Source organism: Solea solea, chromosome 7 (genome assembly GCF_958295425.1).
Source record: "Solea solea chromosome 7, fSolSol10.1, whole genome shotgun sequence".
Taxonomy (NCBI): domain Eukaryota; kingdom Metazoa; phylum Chordata; class Actinopteri; order Pleuronectiformes; family Soleidae; genus Solea; species Solea solea.
The window spans coordinates 7,138,424-7,150,733 of NC_081140.1; the positions used below are offsets into that span (position 1 = coordinate 7,138,424).

The 12,310-nt window shown below is 39.4% G+C and overlaps 1 protein-coding gene across 4 annotated transcripts in view; it reads right to left on the reverse strand.

The window, feature by feature from the left end:
- sgsm2 (small G protein signaling modulator 2) overlaps nt 1-12,310 on the reverse strand; it is a 65,050-nt gene that overhangs the window by 46,534 nt on the left and 6,206 nt on the right. For all 4 annotated transcript variants that reach the window (XM_058633863.1, XM_058633861.1, XM_058633862.1 and 1 more), the window contains exon 2: nt 4,267-4,342. In XM_058633863.1, the coding sequence (XP_058489846.1) occupies nt 4,267-4,342 (76 nt within the window). The remainder of the gene's footprint in view (nt 1-4,266; nt 4,343-12,310) is intronic.

A 12,310-nucleotide genomic window follows, 5' to 3' on the forward strand; every position in this document is an offset into this window, starting at 1 on the left:
TTTCTTCTTCATTATTAAAATGAAATATATATTAAAATTAAAAATATAACTAGATATATATAATTCATCCTGTGCTATGTCCTCGTCTTTCCTCTTTTTTGTATCTATTCCTGTCTGTTCATCTGTCTGCAGTGCATGTTGGCCCAGATGTCCATTCTGTGGCAGGTCATTACATGACTGCGAGTTTTCTAATGAGCCCATTAGCTGCTTCAGGCCATCCTTCCCTCTCTTACTCACCAATCTTTCCCCTTCCACTCTTCTACTCCTCCATACTTTCTCAGTTAATCAAATCATGTCCTCTTTCTAACCCCCAGTCACTGAGATCAATTATCACCCCTGTCTTCCCCTTTCCTGCCTCTTTTTCCTCCAGTGTAGAAATGCAGGGTTGTTTTAAAATGATGTAACAACTACACTTTCTGTCATTTGAAGACGTGATGGAGCCGGAAGAGTGTGAATACAGTGTAAGGCCACATGAAATCAGGTCAGTCTTTAGGCTACTGTAGTTTTTATAGAAAAACTGAAACATTAAACCTACAGTGTGTAACCTTTTTGTTGCTGTTGATGTTATCATACTGCCTCTGTTTGGAGCACCTGAATAGAAATGATGTAACACTTTCATTCTGTGTCCTTCATCTGAACATATGCTCTGCCAAGCAATACTATCAGGCCTGTCTGAGGGAGCGTTTGTGTGTATACAGCAGCAGCACAGTGATGGGCAGGGACAAGAGACATTTGTTGAAATAAAATGAATTACACCACACAGAGAGAATTACATGGCATTTATCAGAATGAACTCATTTGAAGTTACAGTTTTAACTTAACAAGTGTGAATGAATGAGTAGGTTAGATTTAGGGGTGGGAATCTCTACGTACCTCATGATTTGATTCGACAGTGATTCAGGTGGTTATAATGTCATTGAAAACAGTGATTTTAATAATCAATAACTGAGTAATGAGATGCATTTTATTATTCCATTAACTGTTATTGATATGGATGAAAGCAATGTGTGAAGTGAAACAACGTTTTTTTTTTCCAGGAAATCAGAACAAAGGGTGAGCCTCTAACTGGACTGAAGGCCCCAGACCACTATGGGTTTAAGGAGGGTTAACCCACTTCACTTTTTCTTTTTTCCTATATATGCTTTATACATCCTTGGGGAAAAACAATACATTTACTTTGCTGAGAAACACATGACTATACAAGTGACTTAGTGGTTATAGGGGTCTCTTCTGTAGTGGGAAGTCAGTGGTTCAAGCCCACGGCCATTTCATACCGGAGATGAGAAAAATGTTACCTACAGCCTCTCTGCTTACAGTTCAGTATAAAGGTGTAGGGGGAGGTATTCTGTCTGCCATACCATTCTGGGAGGAGCTGAAATACTCATGAGTTGGTTCATGTGACAGGAAAAAGGAGAATATTACCATACCATATTCATACAATATAGTATAATAACAATACTTACATATGTGCTAGTTCTGTTATTTTGTGAGTACTCTGACTCCTACATATCCTGTACTAAAGGACCAGCTTTTTGGGGCATATTCCAAGATAACGATTGCGGGATTCATTCAGCTCAAATTGTGAAGGAATGGTTCAGGGAGCATAAATCATAATTTTCACACATGGATCGTCTCCAACAGAGTTCAGACCTTAACCTCCAACACTACCAGCATGAAGATCTTGATACTGAAATCAATAGACTGAAATAAATCTTGTGACATTACATACAGTACGTTAATCAAAGTGATTCCACAGTGGATGTGGACTGGATTCTCAACCAGTTTATCCAACCAGTCACCAACACATGAGACCAAAGACAATGAAGAGACAATAAGAAGATTTGTTGCATTGTTACAAAGATATTCTGTTGTGTTTGTATGGAAAGGACATTGTTCTCGTGACCAGGAAATGCTTATCTTTACACTTGTTTCCTCATTTCTCCCTAAACCGCCTCAAGCTCTTGCAACATTATCTCATAGTTATGCACATCTGTAGACATGTAAATAACTACCATGGCAACATATGATCCAAAGTTGTTATATATTATTATCACGTATGATTGGAAAAGTCTTTGCATTGACGATTTCCTTCCAACTTTTCACACACACAAGGTGTGAGTGTAATTTGCTGATTCGACAAATTAACATATTGAAGTTAATCTCGTCTCTAATCTAAACCGAGAACCACACACCAGTGTGTAATACTGGCTTTTCCTCGGAAATAGTGTGGCCTTCATTGGCAGATGTAGCAGAGTTAGCAGGTATGAGGAGCGACGCTGAGGAGGAGCAGGCTGCTGGTGACTCATCCCTGCAATGACGTCACTGCTTATCATTATCACATGACCTTTTACCTTTCACCTTTCCCTCCACGAGTCTGATCATGTGACTGCATTACAGTGACATCATGATCAGGTTCACCTGCAGGCGCTCAGTGCAAAAACCCTTAACCTACGTATTATATGAGGCAACATTATTGATTTGATACGATAACAGCACAAATGATGAGGAGAACATATTTCTTATTAATACAACATTTGTCAGTCTTTCTGTCTGGGCCGTCACCAGGGTCACCAGGGTCACCAGGGTCACCAGGGTCACCCGGGTCACTCCTCCTTCACTAGGCTTCAAGCTTGGCAGGTGACTTACAAAGTGCCAACTTTGACGGTGATAAGAAAATGCAAAGGAACAGATACTGCACCGGTAAGATGTGCATTTAATAGAGGGACCGAGTCTCAAAGGAATCTGCTTGTATCTAATATCTATTACGGACGGCCTGCTGTACTGTAGAGTACACAGGATGTTTCATGAATTTTTCAGGAAGATGAGTGTACCGTCTTCAGAGGAATGACACACCTGTGCCTCCTTTAGGCTCTGTTGCCAGCGTGGAGGCACAATAAGCAGAACATAATATTGGAAAAAATGCTTTTGATAATCCAGTGAGTCACAAGAAAATTGTATGTAATATTATATTGAACTCTTATTTTTAAGTTACAGGGTGTGTTTTTATCAGAATGCCACCTAATACTAAACAGAGAGGGTTGCTTTCCAATGCTCTCTTCAAAATCAATGCTTCTCTCCAGTCAATAGTAATCTTGTGTAAACCGGTCTTAATACAGATTAATCAGAAGGTGAAGAAGGCAACAAAGCAGAAGTCAATACAGTCAATGTGAATAAAGTCTCAACAACTCATACTATGTGCTGACAGAGGCACTGTTTGACATGTCATCAGTGTTACCCACAATATGCGAGTAACATCCTGTACCACGAGTCCTGACACTGGGTGAAAGGCAGGGTTTACAGTGGACAAGTCACCAATCAGGACTAACATACAGAGACCCATGACCATTTACACACACATTTACTGACAACATTCATACTACTCTGTTTTCATGTAAAAACTCACAAGTTCTACTAAGCTTAAACACACTGCTGACTCCATTTTTAGTTTGAAAACAAAAGCAAAAAGCAAAAGCAGAGACCTTTGAAAACAACGAGTGTTACCTGGATTCACTTCCTGGTTATTCTTATCAGCCATGAATCATCAGCTGTGAGTGAAAAGCTCATTGACACTATTTTCAGTTTCTCACCTCTGCGTCTCACAAGAGAAACCCATGTTCTCACTCTTAACTATCGTTCTTTCTCGTTGGTAGTACTTTCTTAACCTGCAGATAACACACACACACACACACACACACACAGGACTGGGATTTACACTTCCAAAGTGAGACAGTCGTGCTAATCACCACAACTCTGTTCAGCATAATCAATATATCCAAGTGTATGTGTTTAAAAAAAAAAAAAAGACCCAGGTCCAGTTATCTCTGGTTTCCTGTAGTTTTCATTCAGTAATGTGTCATGATGTCATCGAACAGACAAGAGGCTGCGCTGCTGGTCATTTGGTTCATCTGTGGCTACAGATATATTCATCTCTCTGAGACGCATTGGAGACTGTGACTCACGCAGCTCAAGCATCCGGACAGGAGTGGCAATCCATCTTACACGCACACACATGAACACACACACACACACACGCACACACACACATGCACACTCACAGGGCTTAGAAATCAGTTTCCATTAGCTGCACAGTGATTATTAACTTTCCATTGATGCAGCAGCATAGTCACAGGCAGTGACATCAAGAAATGTCCTTGATGGAGAGTCACCTGCTGGAGAGTTCAACAAGTGTGTGAGCAAGACAGAGAGAGAGAGAGAGACTGTGTGTGTGTGTGTGCGTGCATGTGAAAGGGGGAAGAGCGTACTTACTGCACAGAGCAATGATGTGGCTGCTGTCTTCGTGGACAAATTTTTTAGTCACTGCTTCCTCCATAATCTGCTTCACCTGCACACAAAAGACTCAAAGTTAGTTAACGTAACTGCAGTCAAAGGCACCGTCTTTACCTAATAATGACGATACAGGAAAAAAATACTGATCAAAGGAAATGATTCAACAGAAACATTTCCTTTAAGCTCAGGGATATAAATTGCTTGTGAAAGCGTTGTTTTCACCTGGCATTAGAATCTGTGATAGATAGATTAGATAGTGATCGGATAGTGCTGCACCACATGCATTTACACCTGGTATTAACATTCGTCTCCGGCCACGCTACCTGTGTTTGTATGACGCGAAGCAAACAACACTTTTTAAGAAGCAAATAAAATATCGATTTAATCATTCAAAAATGTTTGACAATACACTTGTTCTTTGTGCTGTGGTTTTTTGGCTACTGAGTTTTGGAGTGACAGCTCAATGGATGAGAATAGTCACTGGCTTGGAGTCGCTGTCCGCCTGGAACTTATAATTGTAAGTATCTAACCTTAGTCAGATGATAAACGTTAGATACTTACAATTATTTTGTCGGATGTCGACGGGCAAAAATAGGGGAACAAGCTTCCTAAGGCCCGCCCATGGTCAGAAACAAAAAAACCACAGCGCAAAGAACAAATCAGGGATATTTTCAAACAATAAAATATTTTGTTGTTTGAAATTTGTTCAATCAATTGTTTGTCAATTTGTTCAATCTAAACACAGTACAGTACAGCAAGGGCTGCAAACACTGGATTTTTTTTCTAACTTTATTTTCAACATTTACTCATTAAAGATCCAGTGAGTAAGACTTATTGACATCCAGTGCATCAGGGAACTACAGTGCAGTGGCCTTAACCTACCAGAAAGGATGTAATTTTTCTTCATTTGTACAGTGAGTTTCTGCTTAAAAATGCAAAATACACATTTGTAGATACATGGCAGCCCAAGATGGCCGACTCTAAAAAGCAAGGCTCTTACAGTACATATAGAATAGTGAAGGTTGCTGGTATTTGAAACAGGAGAAGCTCATTTCAGGCCCAGTTATTTATACATTAATTCTCACATAAATTCTGCAAATGAACAACTAGAACAAGGAAACACGATAATTAACAAAAATGGGCTATATCGCCGAACAAATAACACACAACCAGCAGCTATTTGTCTACAGACCTCCCTCAAGAAATCCACACAGGACTGAGGCAGAAAAGGCTCCACTGTTGTGTATGTTTCTGCAACGCCGTCAATCAGAAACTGGTTCCGCCTTTCATACAGTTCCTCCAATCATCATGCAGAAGCCCAGCATCCGCGCCTGCACACTGCTCCACTGACTCCTAGAGAAGCTGAGCTTCCCTGGAAGTAACGCTTCTGCCGCATTTGTCCAATCACCGTGGAGCTCAACCTATTCTGTGCCGTCCCATAGAGAACAGTGAACAGAGGCTGCTACGGGACTACGGGAATCACATAAGATGATCCTTCATCCACAATAAACAGCTGATTCTACACAGAACATATTTGACAATATTTTAGAGTACGCTGAGATTCACTTGTCTTAGAGAAATTGCCAATAATATAGAAGGATAACAAAAAAATATTATTTTAAAGTGATATACACTTACACATACACACTTATGGGTAGTATATTCAATTTCTGACAATAGATCCTCTTAAATGTTACATGGGGACCAATATATATATTCGATATTTGAGTCGTGGTTAGTCTCAGACAAGTGAGACAGTCTCAGATAATCTCCCCCAAACATCTGCATCACTGACTTCTAATTACCATCACAGCATCCTGGAAACGTTCACATGAGTCCGTGTGCTGTTGTCTCTTGTGTCTCTGGTGGTTAGTGTAGTGTTCGCTTGTCTAAGTTTGTTCTCTCTGTAGAACTAATTGTTGCCAGTAATTAATGCGGGACCTGTCTGACACCTCCGTCTTGTTTGGGTGTAATTGATAAACAAGAGGAATTTAATTGCTCGCTTGTGTGATAATAAAAAGCCTTTTCGAAAACTGTGTTCCTGGATTGTGGAGGAACTTTTTTAATTCTCAATGTTGAGCTTTGGAGTTCACTCACCGACAGAAGAGACCACACATGTGAACTACATGTCTGTGGTGAAACACGTTACACATAATATACTGTAGGTTAACTAAGGAATTTCAAATAATAATTCAAGAGATGGTGGAGAGAATAATAAAGAACACAGACATGCGTCAGTCTATGGCCAAGGACATTCAGTACTTTCCACATTCCATATCTGCAGGGAGTCGCTTCACATTTTCTACATGCGCATACAGAGCAGCAGCTCCGTTTATATTAAAATGGGCGCCCGCATCAGCATGAATACATGCATATACTCAGTCTCACACCAAGAGTTTACCCTCATTTGTATGTCCTTTTGATTCTATGAGTGCTGAGTTGTACGTTCGGGTGCAGACTAACTCAGATAACCTCAAACAAGTGTTCATGTCAGCAGCACTTGTGGAGAACACTGTCAGAAAACTCACAGAGATTCAGATATAAATATAAATATAAATATTTTTCAATCAGATTTCTAGAAGACCCTTATGTCTAAAAGTAGTGTTATGATTATGATTCAGCGCAGTGGTCAGTCAGTGTGTGACCACAGCCCACGCAGAGAGACGCAAATAGCTACATCCATTTACATGGAGCTGCAGCTCTATCCAGTGAATCAGAGGGAAATGAGGAACAGCAGTAGGTCAAAGGGTCAATACCTTCACCTGGGTAAAGTAACTGTGATGCTTCATTGATTGCGTGCAGTGAATGAAGCGGTTTAATTAGTGCAAGCCGTCAGGGATGGTGGGTAACATTTTGGTACGTTCTGCCATGCGTGTTGAAGTATATTAAGAGGAATTAGCATCTTAACGTGTTCATTAATGAGTTGTACACAGAAAGCAGCAGATGCTCAGCGGGTCACTCCAAACTGAACTCGGTCAAAGCCTATGAGCCTATTATTTTTGCACTTTGGACTGTTTTCTGTTTTACTTTGTTTGCTTTTCTCATTCATCGCTTTTATTTTACATCCAGAGCAGGAAATCATTACTTTTATCACTGATTGGTGAATGTAAATTTGTTAAAAGAAGTTCAAGGTATCTTGGTTTAAACTTTACAGTCACCTTTTTTTACACACTTGACCTGAACGAGGTCATGGAGGTGTAAGAACATTTTTAAAAGAAAGCGACTCCTACCAGCAGATAAAAGAAGGTAAGAACTGATTCAATCAAACAGGAATAAAACAATGTCATTTAAGTGGTGTTGACGTTAAAACTGCGGAGCTTGTGATTAAAATATATACACCAATGTGCTTTTTTTTACAGCATCAACTACACAAAGGATTCATATGTTGTTGCATAAACACTAGGCACTATTATGGACCAAGAAGGCTGAAGAAATCAATGTTGCAAACCAAAAATAATTCACCGCTCCATTGCTTCTCCTAATGTTCTCCACTACTATTGGTCAGTCATTTTAACAAATTGACTTATTGGATTCTTGTTCCTCATCATCCCTAGTGGCTCTATTTACAAATGTACTACGTCAGTTTGAGGTAGTGTCTTTGTGCAGAGCTCCACCCTGATGCCTGATCACTCATTTGCTACATTTAAATGTCCAAGTTTGGGCTAAAGGCAACATGTAACTTTCTTTCACAGTGTTGTGGCTCTGAAAATGCTATCTGCAGCTGTCCACGCTCCCATTTCTGTCCACATGTTTTACTTTAATACTCTTATCATTGCAATTCATACCTCATTTTTAAAGACACAATTCATTTCCTGCTCTCTGCCTCCCCCCGAGAAGTCACAACTCACGTGATGAACAGCAAAACGACAAGCTTCATATCTGTGTGTGGAGCAGAGTTCAGCTTCATATCCCTGAGAGACCATTTGTTTTGCAGACAGTAATCTAATAATACATAAAGTACAATAGATATCACACATACAGATCCACCATACCTACACAGACAATCATTAATTTTACATAGGTACAGTATGGTAATTGATTTAAAAATTGGTATTGGTGCCGCTTTGGGGGGGGAGACTTAAACCTCCATACTGATGGAAGTAAGTGAAATTCACTTTAGCCCAAAACTACAGTTTGTCTCTCACTTCATACAGATATTAAAGATCATTATGGGTGCTACCAGAAATCTTACACCACGACACCACTGTGCCTACTCTAAACTGTTTTTTTTCTTCCTTGATGTCACAACAGGTCAACAATAATAAACTGGAAAAGACGAGCAGAAAATATATATGCAACAAGAACGTCAGCATCACAACAAAAAAATCCACCCGAGAATGTCCTTAGTAACACAGACACTCAGAGAGAGAGAGAGAAGAGCACGAGTCAACCATGCAGGGTAGGTGTTCAAGGCAACTTCCACTCACTGTCAATAAATTGTGCCGTGACACCCAGATAGTCGTCATAAAACTTTAGTTTCATCGATGGTTTAGTCACTCAGCTTCTGCCCATCATTCGCTCACCTCTCTCCATCTTCAGCTCTCCTACAGTATCTGAGGACTGCAGGCAAGTGACTGTTTCGCACAGATACTGTCAGAGGTCAGCGCACACCAGAAGTAAACAAACTTGCGTTAACTATGTTAAATTATTTTATCGCTTTGACAGCCCTAATATATATATATATACACACATATATATACATATATATATTTATATATATATGTTTATATATATATATATATATATATATATATATATATATATATATATATATATATATATATGTTTGAATCAGGTGTGTTGGAGCAGAGAGAGACATCTAAAACATGGAGGGCAGGGGGCCACAGGAGCAGGATTGAGAAACAGTGATGTATACGACACACAATTCTATGGAAGACATGTGGATACAGGTCATTTTTGTTGTTTTTTGTAACTCCATATATGTACGTTAAATAATTGATGATTCAGGTAGGAAAACAACATGGTGACAGCCACAAACACACACTTTGATTAACAATTTATCTTGTAGAAAACCAAGCACTTAGTAACTAGGATATCACTTAAATATACAAATATAGTTGGTTGAGTGGAGATGGCTCACGGCGAAACACTTCTGAGAATCCTGAGGTAAATGGTTTCTAGAGAAAAGCTCATTAGCCAACTGTCAGCTGCATGAGGACACAATTGTTTTCCCCCATTCGTCTAATGTTGATGACTGGACCAAACAACAGTGACGCTAATAAGGTGTTTATTCAGACAGTTAGTTTTTTGTCTTGGCCAGTACTCACAATCCTGTATCATGCCAGATAAAAAACTGATCTGGAACAGATTTATTTCAAGCAAGTTTGGGGAAAAATGCACAAATTTGAGATTTGAATATGATTTTCTGTTTGTCTGTATAGCAACAATGTTTATATTTGCTCAGTGGCATTCCCACACTGCACACAGGAAGCTGGACGCCTGCAAACAGTTTGGAGTGTGACTGAAAACACAAAGTGTTCCGTGTGTGTGTGTGTGTGTGTGTGGGTTTTCTCCGGGTTCTCCAGTTTCCTCCCACAGTCCAAAAACATGCGATATGGGGAGTAGGCAAATTGGACACTGCGATACCAAATTGGTAGAAGATGGATAAAAATAACAGATCTCTCTCTCTCTCTCTCTCACCCACACACACACTGATATTCAGACTTACATCATACCATACATTGGATGTATAAATGTACAATAAATAGGCATTATTGATCAATAATTCCATAATAACCTTTCAGCATAATGTAAATCTTGTATTCTAAAAGAGAAAATGACACTTCTGCACCTCCTCTGTTCACAGTCTTTGCCTTTATCACAGGAGACCTCGACCAATCATGGAGCACTCATCAGTTGTGGTTAGGTGACAGTCATTAATGAGGTCATTTTCATGCCTTAGTGGGCTAGAATCAGGTTGGCGGATGGGGAGAAGGGTGTGGTGACAGCAGACTGTGAAGGATGAGTTAATGGAGTTTGCACCAATTTGTCTTTACTTGTCACTCGCAGGTCTGCAGCAGCTCTCACCAAAAAGAAATGTATCATTTTCAGATTCAGTTATCATTTTCTTCCCCTGAGAGTGCCACATCCTGTGTGGAATCAAATGCTCCACTTTTCCTGTCAAGAAAATGGAGAGGAAATTAACATTTGACCCCAGAGCACAAAAATATCAAGTGGGTATCACTGCAGTCTGCAGAGCATGTCTAGACGCTCAAGCTCTAGGAGCAACTGTCATAAAAATAAGACTGTGTGAGCGGAGAAATGATTCTGTGCAGAAGGAGAAGTTATGCAGCACTCTGCTGGATAATGGCAGAATATTTCTTCAGGGAAGTGGTCCCTTAATGTTGTTTACCTGTGACTCGCAATGAGGCAGGTCAGGCAATTCACGGTAGTAAACAATGGAAATAATATTAGAAAAATGGAAACCTATGGCAGTGGCTCCGAGCACCCCGGTCCGAATATTAATGTTGACTGGTTCAGAAAAGTTTTATCGAGCGTCAAGTCCTGAAGAAGGTATCTGGAGAAAAATATGTGCAGACACAATAATCTCAAAGACTGCATGAATCTTAGGAAGCTTTTGTTTAGTGGCTATTGGCATTTAAACAAAAATTTGGTGATTTGATGTGATTTGACGCAATGTGATCATGTAGAATACTTGGTAACACTTTAGATTAGGGACAACAAGTATCCTCATTTTTAAACTTTTCACCATATATACATTTAAATCAATTCATCCTTAAATTAAAACAAATTCAAACTGATCTCTGATTGGTACATGCCATTTACTAACTATGTCATCAGTAATATTAGAAAGATATGTCAAGTCAATTTTATTTACATAGCCCAACATCACAAACACAATTTGCCTCAAATTACCTAACAGTCTGCACAGCAAGTGTCCTCATCTATCGTCTATCCTCATCTATCCTTAGACCCTCACATCAAGTAAGGATAACTCCACAAAAACCCTTGTAAGGGTAAAATGTAAAATGTGAAATGTTGTGATAATTTCTTTTCTGAACAGTTAATCCATGACGATATTATGAAAATATAAATATAGTGATAAAGATAGACAAACCTACAGCAGGCAGTGTATATGTCTTGTGGTGTGGAAAGCTGCACATACAATTGAATGTGAGAGCCGCTCTGTATTTTCCCATGCCCACAGTTTCATTCATACTTAAACAAGGTTATGCATCAGTCAAGTGTTTTATGCATGTGTACTAAATCATGTATCAGAGACTTCTGTCACTAGAGACTGCACATTAACCAGGCAAAAGCTGGGTTAATGTGTCTTAGGGTAACCCTGAAATGTTCCATCACTTTGGCCCTGGAGTGTTTTATACGTCTCCTATGTGCTCCTCGACTACGGTCTTCACAGTAAAAGCATAAAAGACCACAATGTCTCCTATATTCAGTTTAATATTCTCTGATGGGTTACACACTGGTAAAATGAGTGGACTCTCTGTGTGATAAGACCATAGCAACAGTCCATTCCACTTAACCACAGTCTGTTATACAGACGTAACAGACCGCTGAATGTTGCCATTGACCAATTACAATCAAGTATTCAACCATGCTGTGTAATTAGTCATATTTGCTAATGTGTCCAGTGCAGTGAATTATAGGAGTGGCTGTCTTCCCTGTTTGTTGATTGTGTTAATAACATTTTATGTGTTTATACTGACAAGTGTAAAAAAAACTATCATACACACTGAAAAAACTTGAATAGAAGGCAACTGTTCATCGCTCCACAAAGTAAACTGTCTGCATCGCACAGCAACCACATCCCATCTTATCCTTCAAAATAAAAGCCAGATCTACATACAGCCCCACTGCTTCTTTTTTACTGAAGGAACTTAACTCAGATCTGTGAAAGTTGAAATGTTTCTTTATTTCTTGGCAAGCGACTTTGAGAAACATCTGACTAAACAGACTAATCATTCAACAACCAAAATAATGCATAACCCAGTGAATCAATGAATGTCTCTGAAATGCTCCG